At 43.9% G+C, this 18242-nt stretch overlaps 1 protein-coding gene across 8 annotated transcripts in view; it reads left to right on the top strand.

The window, feature by feature from the left end:
- Positions 1-18242, top strand: part of FBXW10B (F-box and WD repeat domain containing 10B) — a 35876-nt gene that overhangs the window by 4157 nt on the left and 13477 nt on the right. For 7 of the 8 annotated variants that reach the window (XM_054536233.2, XM_054536232.2, XM_009251319.4 and 4 more), the window contains 6 exons: positions 1547-1747; positions 1841-1968; positions 2758-2880; positions 9167-9276; positions 11400-11600; positions 17166-17287. In XM_054536233.2, the coding sequence (XP_054392208.2) occupies positions 1547-1747; positions 1841-1968; positions 2758-2880; positions 9167-9276; positions 11400-11600; positions 17166-17287 (885 nt within the window). Of the gene's footprint in view, positions 1-1546; positions 1969-2757; positions 2881-9166; positions 9277-11399; positions 11601-17165; positions 17288-18242 lie in introns of all 8 variants that reach the window. The other variant, XM_054536229.2, reaches the window with a different exon arrangement.

The following is an 18242-nucleotide window of genomic DNA, read 5'->3' as shown; positions in this document are numbered from 1 at the left end:
TTGGGAGGCTGAGGCAAGCAGATCATGAGGTCAGGAGATCGAGACCATCCTGGCTAACACGGTGAAACTCCGTCTCTACTAAAACTACAAAAAATTTAGCTGGGCGCGGTGGCAGGCACCTGTAGTCCCAGCTACTCGGGAAGCTGAGGCAGGAGAAGGGCATGAACCTGGGAGGCGGAGCTTGCAGTGAGCCAAGATCACACCACTGCACTCCAGCCTGGACGACAGAGCGAGACTGTCTCAAAAAAAAAAAAAAGCCAATATGCAACCAATTTGAGATTGGGAAGACCCAGTGGAACTGGAGGGGCTGGGGATGGCAACATCTGGGGATGGCAGATTTGAGGAACTCACATTCGTTTAGCATTTACAATGTGCTGGACTCTTTGACATTTACTTCCCCATCTAATTCTCACAGCTGGTAAGGGGAGGAGCAAGGATTAGAATTGATCAGTATGGCCCCCAAACCCATATTTTCACCTCTCAACTGCACTGCCCACAAGACACATCTGAAAATAGAGATCAGAAAGGAAATTATCAATGATTTCCTTTGGAGTCTTTCTCTGCTCCCGGCCACAATCCATCATCTAGTCCCTGGGCTCTGGCATGGTGGCCAGCTCTAGAATTAAACCCACCAATAGCTATTTTTGCAGTATTGGATTCAATCTTGAGGAGGGAACAAAATTAATGGGGAATTTGGTTCCCCATCTTAAGGCACTCCTAAGTTGTATCTTGAAGCAAGACATATACATGAAATATCATCGGAAACACAATATCATAGGAAATACAAGGCATAGATTCCAAAACACTTTTTTACGGAAAATTTCAAATTTCAAAAGTATGTAGAACAATATGATAACCACCCACCCACATAGCACTGGCTTCAACAGTTATCAACATTTTACCAATTTTATTCCATTCATTTCCCCCCCTTTCTTAAGTTGTTTAACATTTTTTCTTGTTGGAGTATTTTTAAGAAAATTCCAGGCACAATGTCATTTTAGACTCTGATACTCTAGACTTCTCCTTGGGCTGAAAAAGCTGAAAAGTACATGTATATTTGGGTCAAAAGATTCTATTCTTGGCCGGATGCGGTGGCTCAAGCCTGTAATCCCAGCACCTTGGGAGGCCAAGGCCGGCAGATCATGAGGTCAGGAGATCGAGACCATCCTGGCTAACACGGTGAAACCCCATCTCTACTCAAAAAAAAATTACAAAAAATTAGCCAGGCGTGGTGGTGGGCGCCTGTAGTCCCAGCTACTTGGGAGGCTGAGGCAGGAGAATGGCGTGAACCTGGGAGGCGGAGCTTTCAGTGAGCCGAGATGGCATCATTGCACTTGAGTCTGGGCAACAGAGCGAGACTCTGTCTCAAAAAAAAAAAAAAAGATTCTATTCTTAAGTGGCAGAAGAAATTACAAAAATCTAGTGGCCTAAGGGTAGAATCTGAGGAGGTTTACTTTGTGGGAGAGCTTTTGGTGAGGACTTGTTCTTGGCCTGGAGTTTCTACAGAGCCAACTCAACCACGTACCTTTCTCTGGCTTCACTCTAGAGGAACCATGGAGGAATTCACTCCGGTGTATTTCCGAAATGAATACGCTGTTTTCTGGAAAAGGAGACATAACCAAGCCAGGGTACGATCCCTGCAATCTATTGGTTGACCTGGATGACATCAGAGACCTGTCTTCTGGGTTCAGCAAATACCGAGACTTCATCCGTTACCTGCCCATCCACCTCTCCAAGTACATTCTAAGTATGCTGGGGTATATAACGGGATTTCCCAGACACCTCCCCTCTTGGCCCAGTTCTGGGGTTTCTGGGTCTATCTTTTTTTTGTTTTTTCCAGGAATGCTGGATAAACACACCCTGAACAAGTGCGCCTCTGTGAGCCAGCACTGGGCCGCCATGGCTCAACAGGTCAAGATGGACTTGTCAGTGCACGGCTTCATTCAGAACCAGATTACCTTCTTGCAGGTACTTCCTGCAAGTCTGAAAGGGGAATGTCTGAGACCAGCTTCATTTTCGTGTTGAGGCTGTTGTAACTGTGGACCTTTCAGTAAACCCTTAGCTGGCCTCCTGCTCTACATTTGTGGCCTTTTAGACTTCATGGGTCCCTTCGTTTTGGTCCAGACTCCTGTTGATAACTGAGTACTTTCTCATTGTCAGTGCATCTTAAAAGGACAATAGGGATAGAGACCGCTCAGGAGCAGAGAGACAGAGCCTTTCCAACACCTCACAAAGCAGAGAACCCCCAGCCCCCAGGGAGTTATAGCGCAGCTTATCCAGCAAGAAAGCCATAAATGTGTTTCTGCATCAGCCTCATATGGAGCACAGATGTTTATAAGGCTGCAAAGTATTTTTTTAAGTTAAAATGAAATTTTCCCCAATGGCAATCTTCTCCAGCATTTTTACTTCTCAGTTTCTTGCCAGAAGTCTCACCCTAAACCATGGATTTTGGTAACTTGGATTTTTTTTTTTTTTTTTTCTCCCAGCAGAGAGAACAGAGGATGAGAAGCAGAAGCTATGGTGAGGCTGGCGATAGTCTGACCATCTTTGCTGGTCCCCCTGTGGCATTTGGTGTTTATTTTTCTCCTCCATTCGATCTGCACACTCTGCCAGAGGAACTGGCCAGAACTGGGCCTGCCTACCACAGCCAGGGCTTACCCATCCTTCAGATTTTGCCAAGAATTAGTTTTTCCCTTCCTCCTGCAGAGTTGGAGCCAAGAGTAGCCATTTTCTGTTTTTATTTTTGTCTTTTTCCAGGGGTCCTACACAAGAGGAATTGATCCTAATTATGCCAATAAGGTTTCTATCCCAGTTCCTAAAATGGTAGATGACGGGAAGCGCATGCGTGTGAAACATCCAAAGTGGGAGCTGAGAACGAAGGTGGGTTCCAACAGCATCTGGGCAAGTAGCTGTGAGCGTCTCATTCTAATTGGCCATTGAAGGCTGAGGTCCAGACTCAGCCCTGGAGTGAGGACAGAGGATCACAGCAGGTAACACTCCTTAAGGAAGACCAGAGTTCTGTGTTGCTACTGACTTGCAAGACACTTCCTCTTTTTTTTTTTTTTTTTTTTTTTTTATGAGATGGAGTCTCGCTATGTCACCCAAGCTGGAGTGCAGTGGCACAATCTTGGCTCACTGCAAGCTCTACCTCCCAGGTTCATGCCATTCTCCTGCCCCAGCCTCCCGAGTAGCTGGGATTACAGGTGCGTGCCACCAGGCCTGGCTAACTTTTTTTTTTGTATTTTTAGTAGAGACGGGGTTTCACCGTGTTAGCCAGGATGGTCTCGATCTCCTGACCTCGTGATCCACCCGCCTCAGCCTCCCAAAGTGCTGGGATTACAGGCATGAGCCACCGCGCCGAGCCCGACACTTCCTCTTCTTAAGCCTTGCTTTACACATCCGTTGGATGGGTGAATTGATTTGGTTGTCCTCTCAGCGTTGTCCTCTTCCTTACTTCAAAGCCCATGGCTGTGTTCTGTGTCCATGGCACCAGGTCATTTAGTGGCAAGTTCAGAGGCCAGGAGCAACCCCATCAGCCCATGCCTCTGGAGGCTCCAGCATCTGCTGCTCAGGAATTTGAGGAGGACCCGAAGGGAGGGCCAGGGCTGGTTCCAGAATGCCTAGGGCCTAGATGAATTCAGCTCCCTCATCCCTCACTTCCAGGTTTATTCTGGCTCTAGGATGGAAGGGGAGAGTTAATTAAATGTAGCCCTCTCCACTAGTTCTTGGGCAATAATGAAGAGTGAACAGAAGACTCTTCGAACTCTTTGCTTTGCCTATCAAGGCATGGTTGATATTCCTAAAACCATTAGATTTCTGCCCCCTCCTCTCTGCTTAAAGTCTATTTTGAAGTCTATTCAATTGGCCCCAAAAGGATAGTTAATAAGGGATGGTTTGACTGTCGCTTCCCATAAGGAAGCTATGTTAAATTAGAATTTGAGAAACAGAAGCATCCAGAGAGAGCATCTAGCTCATATGACCTGTAGGGGCCAGGCAGGTGACACAAAGGAGGAGACGGGTGGTGTGGGCAGTAGCGGACAGTGTGGCTGTCATGTACTGAACAGTTCACATGCATCTGAAGGGTCAGCTGCTGCTCAGTTCTGGCTAATTATTGCCTTGAGAGATTGTCTTGAGGCCCCTGACCTGCTAGACCGTCTAAGCCTTAGAAGATAGAAACCTGACGTATTTTGTGAAATCTCTTGCTTTTATTAAATGCTGGCAACCATTTAAAAGCAATTTTAAAAACTACATGGGCCAAAGAAAACACATTTCTGGGCCAGGCGTGGTGGCTCACGCCTGTAATCTCAGCACTTTGGGAGGCCGAGGCAGGCGGATGACGAGGTCAGGAGTTTGAGACCAGCCTGGCCAACATAGTGAAACCCTGTCTCTACTAAAAATACAAAAAATTAGCTGGGCATGGTGGTGGGCACGTGTAGTCCCAGCTACTTGGGAGGGTGAGGCAGGAGAATGGCGTGAACCCGGGAGGCAGAGCTTGCAGTGAGCTGAGATCGCGCCACTGCGCTCCAGCCTGGGCGACAGTGCAAGACTCTGTCTCAAAAAAAAAAAAAAAAAAGAAAAGAAAAGAAAAGAAAACACATTTCTGGATTTCATCTGACCTGCAATTATTCATTTCTGAGCTGGTCCCTTCACCCATTTTATAGATAAAGAAACTGAGGCGCAGAGAGGTCAAGCTCTCCCAGCCAGCTGAGTGAAAGAGGCATTCATTTGAACGTGGACCTGCTTTTGTTTTCAAGTCTGTTGCTCTTTTAAGTATAACACAAAGAACACCCTTCTCCCTTGGGTGATGCAGTCAGTAATGGCCCAACAGAAGGACTACCCAGCCAATGTTTGACATTCTAGGAATGTATTGACAGAACTGGAGCACCGTCATCTCAGACAAACACTGCCACTTTAAGTTCCAGGTCCCTTTCTAGTCTCATGCATTTCAAAGAAATCTAACTACAAGCAGCCAGAAAGAACAGACAGTAAAACCCTGATAAGACATCTCTGACTTTTTAATGATTGCCATTCTAACTGGTGTGAGATGGTATCTCATTGTGGTTTTGATTTGCATTTCTCTGATGGCCAGTGATGGTGAGCATTTTTTCATGTGTTTTTTGGCTGCATAAATGTCTTCTTTTGAGAAGTGTCTGTTCATGTCCTTCGCCCACTTTTTGATGGGGTTGTTTGTTTTTTTCTTGTAAATTTGTTGGAGTTCATTTTAGATTCTGGATATTAGCCCTTTGTCAGATGAGTAGGTTGCGAAAATTTTCTCCCATTTTGTAGGTTGCCTGTTCACTCTGATGGTAGTTTCCTTTGCTGTGCAGAAGCTCTTTAGTTTAATTAGATCCCATTTGTCAATTTTGGCTTTTGTTGCCATTGCTTTTGGTGTTTTAGACATGAAGTCCTTGCCCATGCCTATGTCCTGAATGGTAATGCCTAGGTTTTCTTCTAGGGTTTTTATGGTTTTAGGTCTAACATTTAAGTCTTTAATCCATCTTGAATTGATTTTTGCATAAGGTGTAAGGAAGGGATCCAGTTTCAGCTTTCTGCATATGGCTAGCCAGTTTTCCCAGCACCATTTATTAAATAGGGAATCCTTTCCCCATTTCTTGTTTTTGTCAGGTTTGTCAAAGATCAGATAGTTGTAGATATGTGGCATTATTTCTGACGGCTCTGGTGCTGGAGAGGATGTGGAGAAATAGGAACACTTTTACACTGTTGGTGGGACTGTAAACTAGTTCAACCCTTGTGGAAGTCAGTGTGGCAATTCCTCAGGGATCTAGAACTAGAAATACCATTTGACCCAGCCATTCCATTACTGGGTATATACCCAAAGGACTATAAATCATGCTGCTATAAAGACACATGCACACGTATGTTTATTGCAGCATTATTCACAATAGCAGAGACTTGGAACCAACCCAAATGTCCAACAATGATAGACTGGATTAAGAAAATGTGGCACATATACACCATGGAATACTATGCAGCCATAAAAAATGATGAGTTCATGTCCTTTGTAGGGACATGGATGAAATTGGAAATCATCATTCTCAGTAAACTATCGCAAGAACAAAAAACCAAACACCGCATATTCTCACTCATAGGTGGGAATTGAACAATGAGAACACATGGACACAGGAAGGGGAACATCACACTTCAGGGACTGTTGTGGGGTGGGGGGAGGGGGGAGGGATAGCATTGGGAGATATACCTAATGCTAGATGACGAGTTGGTGGGTGCAGCGCACCAGCATGGCACATGTATACATATGTAACTTACCTGCACGTTGCGCACATGTACCATAGAGCCTAAAGTATAATAATAATAATAATAATAATAAAAAGAAAAAAAAGACATCTCGGGCACAGAGGGAGGTGGGGAGAAAGTCTCTTGGGTAACTGCCAAACTTCACCCTCATACAATGGACCCCAGTAAAACAGTGGGCCGTCATGAGCACATTCCTTTCCATTCAAGTGCACTAAGATAGGGAAGCTAAAGCAGACTCAGGGGTATGCCTGCAGCTGCAGAAAGATGTATGGGGACAGACACACAACTCTCCCTCCCAGACAAGCACAACAAAGAGACACAGAAGCAGTTCAAGCATCTGATAAACTCTCCCACCCTGAATCCTTAAAGACTCTTGGTCTGTAAGAGAGTGCAGTTTCTGACGTAACTCGGTCAGAATTCCCTCCCAGATTTGAAATAAACCTGTTGGCTGTCAAGCCACCCTTCGTGTTTCTCTCCTCTTTCTTTAATTCTTACACGTATAATTTAAGAAAAGGGGCCAGGCGCAGTGGCTCATGCCTGTAATCCCAGCACTTTGGGAGGCTGAGGCAGGCGGATCACCTGAGGTCAGGAGTTCAAGGCCAACGTGACAAAACCCTGTCTCTACTAAAAATATAGAAAATTAGCCAGGCATGGTGGTGCATGCCTATAATCCCAGCTACCCTGGAGGCTGAGGCAGAAGAATCGCTTGAACCCAGGAGACAGAGGTTGTAGTGAGCTGAGATCGCGCCACTGCATTCCAGCCTGGGCAAGAGAGCGAGACTCCGTTTCAAAAAAAAAAAAAAAAAAACAACAGATTGAGAGAGAGAGAGAAAAGGGAGAGAAGCAGAGAAGCAAGTGAAGCAGTGAAGCCATATGGAGAACACATGAAATAGCAAGACTAAGCAGTTACAGAGTCTCCTAGGAAAAGTGGAGGCGAGTGCTTCTCAGGGTGGTAATAGCATGAGAGTAAACTGTGTGCCTGATGCCCATAGCGCTGCATACAGCATTTACTTGATTTCACCATAGATCGAGGAGGTGTTGTTGCTCCTAGTTTATGGATGTGGAAATGAAGGATATGGTGTGAGAAAGTGCCCAAGGTCTCATAGCTGGGCAGTGGCAGAGCTGGAATTTAAACTCAGGTCTTTTCCCTCCCAATGACTCCACCATGTGGCTTCTTGGGCTCACAAAACTTAGGAGATGAGCAAGGGCCAATGAATTCTGCCCTGGGTTGGGAGAATCCAGGGCAGCATCATTTAATTCAGGCTGGGATATGGAAAACTCCCTGGACACTGGAGGGGAGGCAGGTTGGCAGATTCTTCTGGGCAGAGACTTCTTGGTGAGCATTGCTACATGGTTAAAGATTAAGAAGGAGAGGGAGCAGAGGAAAGAGGGCATCTGAGGAAGAGTCTAAAGGCATGGAGCAGAAGGCTAAGGTTTGGAAGGAGACTTCAGAGATGTCCCCAAGAGGACTCTCAGGTGCAAACATGATGCTGTGTTTTTCTTTGCCTTCAAGGTAAATATATTCTGCTTTTTCTTCCTGCCAGTCTAATGGGACTGTTATTTCTGGCCATTTGAGGATAGAATATGGCAGGGAATATAAATGGAACTGAGAGTCTAGTTCAGTCACCTATGCCAGGATTTAGCATGTCTGGAATGCCAGAAGGTGTGTGATAGAGGAAGCAAAGGAGGAAGGGAAGGAGGGAGGAAGAATGAAGGCAGGCAGGCAGGCAGGAAGGAAATAAAGAAAGATTGGGAAGCAAATGAAAGCGCCCCTGTCAAGACTTGATAAAATTGATTTCCTTTCCCTGAGTCCCAGATACCTTATCTGTAAAATAATGAGAACATTTCGTGGGGCAAGTGATCTACCTTGTAAGGCAGCTGCAAGGACAAATGAAGGTTGCAGATGTATGAAAACTTTGAAATGCAAATGCAGGCTGGGCGTGGTGGCTCACACCTGTAATCCTAGCACTTTGGAAGGCTGAGGCAGGCGGATCACCTGCAATTCCTGCTACTTAGGAGGTTGAGGGAGGAGACCGGGAGGCAGAGGTTGCAGTGAGCCAAGATCGTGCCATTGCACTCCAGCCTGGGTGAGAAGATTGAAACTCCGTCTTAAAAAAAAAAAAAAAGTGGCCGGGCGTGGTGGCTCACGCCTGTAATCCCAGCTCTTTGGGAGGCCGAGGCTGGCAGATCAAAAGGTCAAGACATCGAGACCATCCTGGCCAACATGGTAAAACCCTGTCTCTACTAAAAATACAAAAATTAGCTGGGCATGGTGGCATGCGCTTGTAGTCTCAGCTACTCTGGAGGCTGAGGCAGGAGAATCACTTGAACCCAGGAGGCAGAGGTTGCAGTGAGCTGAGATCGCACCACTGCACTCCAGCCTGGCAACAGAGTGAGACTCTGTCTAAAAAAAAAAGCAAATGCATAGCATACCATGTGTCTCAGTAATTTCACATGTGGCTTAAAATCCCCTGACTGTGCTTTGTACTATCAGGTAGATGTAATATACATATGATGTTCTGACTTCTGTGAAATGGTCGGTCAAAGGGCACCTGTGACTTTATGTTGTGAGGATACCCTTTGTGACCTCATTTTGAAGAAGTTGTGTTATTGGTGACATTTGGAATTCAGCCTTGAAAGTTCATGGAATCGGGGCACACGGAAAATCAAAGAGATGAAAGAAGAATTAAGAACCTTGACCCAACATTTTCTAACTCATAGTTTCCTGTGGTGCTTGCTCACTGGCTGCTCCCTTCTCTGCAGAGCAGCAGCCTCAGCCTTCAGAGGAAGAATCCATGAGCCCTGTGCCCTTGCCAGGGAGACCCTAGGGGCTCTGGGACTGTGGGTATTTGAAGTTACCACTGAGATTTAACTTCAAATATTCCCTTGTTAGAATGAGTACACCCTGTGGACTGCATACCAGAACCAGGAAACGCAGCAGGTCCTGATGGAGGAGAGAAATGTTTTCTGTGGGACCTACAATGTTCGCATTCTCTCTGACACGTAGGTACTGGGGTCAGAATCTGGGTCTCTAGGGACGCTTGAGTTATCCACATTGACATTTGGGATTTCCCTGACCTTTGTGTACATGGAAAGGCAAGCTCTCCTCACCTCAAGCTCCAGCCCTAAACTTGCACATGATCCCATGGAGACAATGGCTGCTTCATTTTGCACCATTCTTGGCAGTGGGTAAAGGACACTTTCCCTTTCTAAATTTTGGGTATGTTGACCAACAACCTTTTGCACAAGTCACACATAAAATCTTTATTTTTTGAAATATCTTTATTTTGTTTTATTAATTTTAGAAATAATATACGGTTATTGGAAAAAATCTTCCAAATGCCAGAAAACGTATAAAGGCAAAGTTTTCCTGTAGTCTGTCACCCAGCAATAACCACCATTAATATTGATGTCTACCCTTCTAGAATTCTTTTCTTTGCATACTTAGCACATATTTTAGTAGAAGTGGTGTTATATTACACATATTTCTGTAACCCAGCCCAGCAAAGTGCTATAGATATCTTCCCATGGTAAATATGACAATGGTATTTATAGTTGCATACTCTGACATCATTTCAATATGCCAGGAGAAGAAGGTCCTTTAATAATCAACTTTCTGCCATATTTTAGGCCTAGGACTTCACTTTATATTCACAACGTTTTGCAAAGTCCACCTCTACTTTATTTTTGGCCATGAATCTTATTAACAAATTGCATCTTGACAATAGAACAGTCAGTATGGGGAAGACAGAACAGATAAGATAGGGGAAAGGCAAAGTTGAGTTTTTATGAATAGTATGGTGATAACTGCTCTTTAGAAGAGATGGTGAATAGTTGAACTCTAGGTATGACAAACGGAATAAGGGCAAAAATATCAAGAATTGCTCCTTATATATGTGTGTGTACATATACACACATATACACATATGTACATGTATATATATACATAAAAATATATGTATACACACACACACACACACATATATATATATTTTAAAGAACAGTTATCACCATACTATCCGTATTTCTTTTTTCAGAGTGAACCTCATTCTGTCATCCAGGCTGGGATGCAGTGGTGCACTCTTGGCTCATTGTAACCTCCACCTCCTGGGTTCAAACGATTCTCCTGCCTCAGTCTCCCAAGTAGCTGGAACTATAGGCACATGCCACCACGCCTGGCTAATTTCTGAATTTTTTTGTAGAGATGGGGTTTCGTTCTCTGGTCAGGTTGGTCTCAAAGCTCCTCATATTTAGAGTGACTATACATCCCTGTTTATTGGAACAATCCCTCTCTACTCTGCAGTCCTAGTGTCATTAATAATAGTGTCCCCAGGTTGGGTGTGGTGGCTCATGCCTGTAATCCCAGAACTTTGGGAGGCTGAAGTAGGAGGATCGCTTGAGGCCAAGAGTTGGAGGTTACAGGGAGTTATTATTGCGCCCCTGTACTCCAGCCTGGGTGACTTGTCTCTAAAAGTAAATAAATAGTGTCCCCTTTCACAATAAAAAACTCTCAGTCTGGACAATACATTATTTGGTCATCCTGTTCATACTTTACCTATTTGCTAATAATCCTATGATTGAAAGATTAATTTAACTCACCTAGTTTTATGGGACAATAAGCTCATTGTAAGTAAGGTTCTTATCTGATAATTATTTATATTTCCTGTGGTAGCTACTAGCACAATACTTTGAACCTAATACATGCTCACTGGATATTGATTAAGGGAAAAAACAAAAGAAAAGAAATACAGTGTGCACAGGACTTCCCAACTGTGTTCCTCTGATGTTTTCCAAGAAAAAAGGTTTCTATGATCAATTAAATTTGGGCAATGCCACATACTCCATTCTCTCTCTTGGGGATTTAGCATACATTTACAGAATTGTTTAAAAATTGCATTGTGTCTTTAGTTTTTAAATTTAATGGAAATGGATTTTTGTCATCGCATGAGAGTGGGGATCCCTCAGGGCCTGTTAACTCTCGACCTTGCCTTCTGCTGCCTCCCTTATTGAAAGGCCCTGAATTTTCCTTTATACCACTGCTGTAGGCAAAAGTCATGGGGCTAAGTCAGTCCCAGGAGGGACACTGACTCTTCTTTCATGGATAATCCTTTTCCCCTGGCACTCAGGTGGGATCAAAACAGAGTCATCCACTATTCCGGGGGAGATCTGATAGCTGTGTCATCTAATCGAAAGATCCATCTTCTGGACATCATACAAGTAAAAGCGATACCCGTTGAATTCCGAGGCCATGCTGGGAGTGTCCGGGCCCTCTTCCTGTGTGAGGAGGAAAACTTTCTCCTGAGCGGGAGCTATGACCTAAGTATCAGGTGAGGAGTCCAAAGGCATCATGATCCCCGTCCCACCTAGGGCCTAGAGGCAGCTCATGGAAGAAGTGTGCATGCTTCTTTTTTTTTATACTTAACAGTTATCCTAGAAGATACTGACTTCCAGAATACCTTCAGCTTATTTTTTTTTTGGCAAGGAAAAAGTCAGGAATGTATATATTGCTTAAAATTTGAATGAGATAGATTTATAACAGTTATCAGATATATTTTCTAATTGATGACTGCAAATCAGAAAAATTTTCTTTATTAGCATTCTTAGAGGGAGAAATAATTTACATTTGTTCTTACAGATTCTTTCAGGGGAACGTGGTTTTTTATGGGTTTGAGACAGACTATAGAGGCAAAATAGTGTTTTAAAAACACATATGTGGCCAGGTGCAGTGGCTCACGCCTGTAATCCCAGCACTTTGGGAGGCCGAGGTGGGCAGGTCACGAGGTCAGGAGATCAAGACCATCCTGGCTAACATGGTGAAACTCCGTCTCTACTAAACAAAATACAAAAAATTAGCTGGGCGTGGTGGTGGGTGCCTGTAGTCCCAGCTACTTGGGACACTGAGGCAGGAGAATGGTGTGAACCCGGGAGGTGGAGCTTGCAGTGAGCCTAGATGGTGCCACTGCACTCCAGACTGGGTGACACAGCGAGACTCCATCTCAAAGAAAAAAAACCAAAAAAAACCACATATGTATGTATATTTTTAAACAATATAACAAACACTCGTGCGTCCATTATTCAGTCCAAGAAATAAGATACCACCATTCCCTAACCCTCCCACTGTGCCCTTCTCTTCTTGCTTCCTCCAGCCAACCAGAGGTAATATTATTCTAATTTTATACTAATGATTCCCTTGCATTTCTTTATCATTTTTGCTTCCTTCTTATACTTCTCCAAAAGTATTAGTTACTTGTGCCTGTTCTTGAACTCAACATAAAAGGAATCATATTTTAAAAATTTGTTGGTACTTCATTCTTACATGGAACTATGTTTTTGAGATTCACCTATATGATGTACGTGGCAGTAATTAACTTATTTTCACTGAGATACTGTATTAAATTGGATGATTGTATCGTAACTCATTTATTTATTTTTCTGTTGGTGGACATTTGCATTGTTTCTAGTTTTTTTTTGTTTTTTTTTTTGAGATGGAGTCTCACTCTGTCGCCCAGGCTGGAGTGCAGTGGTGCCATCTCGGCTCATTGCAAGCTCCGCCTCCCGGGTTCACACCTTTCTACTGCCTCAGCCTCCCAAGTAGCTGAGACTACAGGCGCCCACCACCACGCCAGGCTATTTTTTTTTTTGTATTTTTTAGTAGAGAAGGGGTTTCCCCATGTTAGCCAGGATGGTCTCGATCTCCTGACCTCGTGATCCACCTGCCTTGGCCTCCCAAAGTACTGGGATTACAGGTGAGAGCCACCACACCTGGCCCTTGTTTCTAGTTTTTAATTATTTCAAAGAATGCTGCCAGAGATGGGTCTTGGATGTGTCCCCTGGTGCCCATGTGCACGAGTTTTTTAAAGGTATATTCTTAGTATGGGAATTTCTAGGAAGGAGTGCTAAACTGTTTTCCAATGTGGTTGTATTAATTTACATTCCCATTGGCAGCATATGAGAATATCTCTTCTTATATATTCTCACCAACACTTAATATTGTCAATCTAACAGTTTTGTCAATCTGATGGGTATTAAATAAAACCCACTGTGTTTTATTGGGGTTTAAATTTTAACTTTCCTGATTACTAATGAAGTTGAACACCTTTTCATATGTGTATTTGTCAGGGTCTCCAGAGAAACAGAACCAATAGAATGTGTATATACATAGGAGATTTACTATAAAGTATTGACTTATGTGATCAAGGTGGCTGGCAAATCCAAAATCTGCATCGTGGGCCAGCAGGCTGGAGACCCAGGAGAGCCAACGGTGCAGATGAAGCCCAAAGGCCATCTGCCAGAGAATTCTCTCTTGCCAGGACTATCTATTAACTTCGTTCATAGTATCTACATGAATTTTGTTGAACAAAAATTCTCAATATGGGACAGGCGCGGTGGCTCATGCATGTAATCCCAGCACTTACGGAGGCCGAGGCGGGCTGATCATCTGAGGTTGGGAGTTTGAGACCAGCCTGACCAACATGGAGAAACCCCGTCTCTACTAAAAATACAAAATTAGCCAGGCATGGTGGCTCATGCCTGTAATCTCAGCTACTCAGGAAGGCTGAGGCAGGAGAATCGCTTGAACCTGGGAGGTGCCACTGCACTCCAGCCTGGGCAACAAGAGCAAAACTTAGTCTCAAAAAAAAAAAAAAATCTTAATATGAATGTAATAAAAACATCAGTTTATCAGGGTTTTTTTTTTTTTCCTGATTTCTGTGATTCTTCCCTCTTCTAGGTCACAGAGATATTTTCTAATATTTTCTTCCATCAACATTACAGTTTTATCTTTTGCATTCAGTTTTTTAATCTATTTGCAATTCAACCTTGTACATGGTGTTAGGTAGGGTTTCCATTTCATTTATTCATATTTAAATAAAGTGAGCAGTTTCTCCCCCACAGCAACTACTGTATAACCTGCCACTTCCTCCATTGATTTGTGGTGCCATCTTTATCACATGGAAATTTCCCGTATGTGTATGAGAATGTCCCTGAGCTCTCTGATCTAGTCCACTGTCTTTCTGTTTTTAATCAAAATCTCCCTCCTTGAAAATTGTTTGTTTTGTTTTAGGATGCATTTGGAGAATGTTTTAAAATGTGATGGGGAGGGAAATTCTACTTTTCACTTTTCTTTTTTTTTTGAGACGGAGTCTCGCTCTGTCGCCCAGGCTAGAGTGCAGTGGCACGATCTCGGCTCACTGCCAGCTTTGCCTCCCGTGATCATGCCATTCTCCTGCCTCAGCCTCCCGAGTAGCTGGGACTATAGGCAACCACCACCGTGCCTGGCTAATTTTTTGTATTTTTAGTAGAGACAAGGTTTCTCCGTGCTAGCCAGGATGGTCTCGATCTCCTGACCTCGTGATCCGCCCGCCTTGGCCTCCCAAAGTGTTACAGGCGTGAGCCACTGCACTCGGCCAATAATTGGTTTTTCTATGTAGACAATCTTATCAACTGCAAATAACTATATATATATATATATATATATATATTTATTTATTTATTTATTTTTCTTTTTTGAGATGGAGTCTCACTCTGTTGCCAGGCTGGAGTGCTGTGGCGCGATCTCGGCTCACTGTAACCTCTGACTCCCTGATTCAAAGGATTCCCCTGCCTCAGCCTCCCGAGTAGCTGGGACTATAGACATGCGCCACCACGCCCGGCTAATTTTTTTTGTATTTTAGTAGAGACGAGGTTTCACTATGTTGGCCAGGATGGTCTCAATCTTCTGACCTCGTGATCTGCACACCTCGGCCTACCAAAGTGCTGGAATTACAGGCATGAGCCACCGCGCCCGGCTGACAATATATTATCTTCTTTTCTAATGCCTATACCACCTTTTGTTTTTCTTTCCTTCTAACTTTGCCTAGGCCTTCCAGTGCTGTGGCAGGCAGTAGCAGTGAGAGTGGGCATCTTCATCTTGTTCCCCTTCTGGAAGGGAATGCGTCTGCAGTTTCTCCACTGAGCGTAATACTTGCTGTTATGACTTTGGCTTATACCTTTTACTAAATCCGGAAAGTTCCTTCTTTTCCTATTTTTCTAAAAGTATTTATCAAATACCTTTTCTTGCATAAATTTAAAAAACCAACCTGAAGACATATACCACCATATTGCTAGAAACAGAAATTCAAAACATGCTTTCTTTCAGAGCACTGCGCCATCATTCAATGCACTGTGGCTGCATTGTAGGCTCTGAGAAACTGGTAAGGCATTGGTAAGGCTGCAAAACCCTTGGGAATATTAGAAGAAAAAGCTTAACTTATCCAAAAAACTACAAAAACATACGAATCGTTTTTATGTGCCAAGCCTCACAATAACTCTGTGAAGTAAGTACAATTTCTTTTTTTTGAGACGGAGTCTCGCTCTGTTGCCCAGGCTGGAGTGCAGTGGTGCTATCTTGGCTCACTGCAAGCTCCGCCTCCTGGGTTCACACCATTCTCCTGCTTCAGCCTCCCGAGTAGCTGGGACTACAGGCGCCTGCCACCACACCCGGCTAATGTTTTGTATTTTTAGTAGAGATGGGGTTTCACCATGTTAGCCAGGATGGTCTCGATCTCCTGACCTCGTGATCTGCTTGCCTCGGCCTCCCAAAGTGCTAGGATTACAGGCGTGAGCCACCACGCCCAGGTGCAAGTACAATTATTATCCTTAGTTTACAGATGAAGAAACTGAGGTAAGTGGTGGTTCAGTAATTTGCCCAGAATCACACAGCTAGTAAGTGATGGCCCTGGGAATGGACTTCAGGCAGCCTGCTCCAGAACCATTATCTCAGCATTCTGCTTTGTCCTGTCTCAAAAGCAGCCTAGCTGAAGCGGAAGTATCAATGGCAGTTGAGAGACCTTGGGCAAGTGTTCTTATTAAAAAACAGATAATTCATCTTTGCTCCCATCTATCTCTTAGATATGCTCTATATGTACATAAATATTTTGGATCTAAGTGATTGGTAAAGGATTCTGTTGCTCTTGTTTGAAGATTCGCTGTACCGTTGAATCAGTGCCATGGATTCTAAGGCTGGTGGTCATTCAGGACGCTTCTGTCTAAAAAACACCTGACATTGATCAAGCATTTTGTACATGTTAGTCACTATTCCAGTGTTACCTCCACGGGTGCAGGGTTTCTCAACCTTGGCACTATTGCCACTGGGGCTGGGAAGTTCTTTACTGTGGGGCCTGCCCTGTGCAATGTAGGATGTTTAACAGCATCTCTGGATTCTACACACTGGATGCCAGTGGCACCTCCTTCCCTGCTTTTGACCCACCAAAAATATCTCCAGATATTTCCAAATGGCCTCTAGGGGTAGAAGTTACCCAGGATTGACAATCACTGTATTAGTCCATTTAATTCTTCACAAAAACCCTATGATGTAAATACTCTTTTTTTTTTTTTTTTGAGACAGTCTCGCTCTATTGGCAGGCTGGAGTGCAGTGGCATGATCTCAGCTCGCTGCAACCTCTGCCTCCCGGATTCAAGCAATTCTCCTGCCTCAGCCTCCCGAGTAGCTGGGACTACAGGCGCACACCATCACGCCCGGCTAATTGTATTTTTAGTAGAGACGGGGTTTCACCATGTTGGCCAGTATGGTCTCAATCTCTTGACCTCATGATCTGCCCGCCTCGGCCTCCCAAAGTGCTGGGATTACAGGGGTGAGCCACCGTGCCTGGCCAACGACTCTTATTATTATTTCCATTTTATCAATGAGGAAAGGAAACTTACACAGAAATTAACTTCCTCAAAGTTACACCAAATAGGTGCTGCAGCTGGGATTCAAATCCAGGCCCCTGACTCTAAGCTGAACCATGAGAATCTGCTGCCTCCCAGCTACCTACTTATCTACAGGGGTTCTACGCAGTATGATCCTCTGGGCCCTCAGGAACTCTCACATTCTTTTGGCCTGATTCCTGCAGATACTGGGATCTGAAAAGTGGGGCTTGCACACGAATCTTCGGTGGTCACCAGGGGACTATCACTTGCATGGACTTGTGTAAGAACAGGCTCGTATCTGGAGGAAGAGATTGCCAGGTAAAAGGTGAGAAAGAAGTGCCTTAAATTTTCTAAGAAGTTTCCCCCAACCCGCGGGTTACCAAAATGCTTTGTTTTGCTCATTTCTATAGGCAGGCAGTCATTTATTCTTTATCATCCATCCATCCATCCACCCACCCACCCATCCCTCCTTCCTTCCATCTATCAATCAATCCATCCATTCAACAACTATCTGTAGAATACCTACAACAAGCTACACACTGAGCTAGGTGCTGAGGAGAAAAAAAAATAATAGGATATTGCCCTTTAGATACAACTTTTTATTTCTTCAAAGGGCTCATTGTCTCCTAATGGAAGCAGATAGATAAATACACAGTGGGGAATATAATAAGTCCATGAACAACAACAGCTGCCATTTACTGAGTACCAATTTTGTGACCGATGCTTAACATACATTATTTAATCCTCACAAGAACCCCATTGGTAATTTTATAAATGGGCCAAGATATATACATAAAATATAAGTGAAGGAAAGCATACTTACATAGTTAGGGCTAACCTAGCATAAATGATTAAGTACATGGCCTCTGGATCCAGACTCCCTAGGTCCAAATCCCGGCTATGCCACTCACCACCTGCATGACTTGAGCAGGCAACCCAACTTCTCTATGCCTCAGTTTCCTCATCTGTGGAGTGGGGAATAATAATAGTACTTGTCTTGTGAAGATAAACTAATGCATGTCACACGCCTTGAGTGGTCGCTGGCTGTTAGTGCCATGTAAGTGTCAACTCTGGTTGTTGTTATATTTTGTCTCAGGCCACTTGTCCTGTTGCCTGAGGAAGAAGGTGCTTTTGGGGAGCACCTTTGAAGGAGACTTTAATGTTTTCATTCCTGAATTCATAGAGTTCACTTTCAAGTTCTTTCTTTTTTTTTTTTTTTTTTTTTTTTTTGAGATGGAGTCTTGCTCTGTGGCCAGGTTGGAGGGCAGTGGCATGATCTT

The sequence above is a fragment of the Pongo abelii genome, chromosome 19 (genome assembly GCF_028885655.2).
Source record: "Pongo abelii isolate AG06213 chromosome 19, NHGRI_mPonAbe1-v2.0_pri, whole genome shotgun sequence".
Lineage (NCBI taxonomy): Eukaryota > Metazoa > Chordata > Mammalia > Primates > Hominidae > Pongo > Pongo abelii.
The sequence above is the reverse complement of the archived record's forward strand: the minus strand, read 5'-3'. Positions and strand labels throughout refer to the sequence as shown.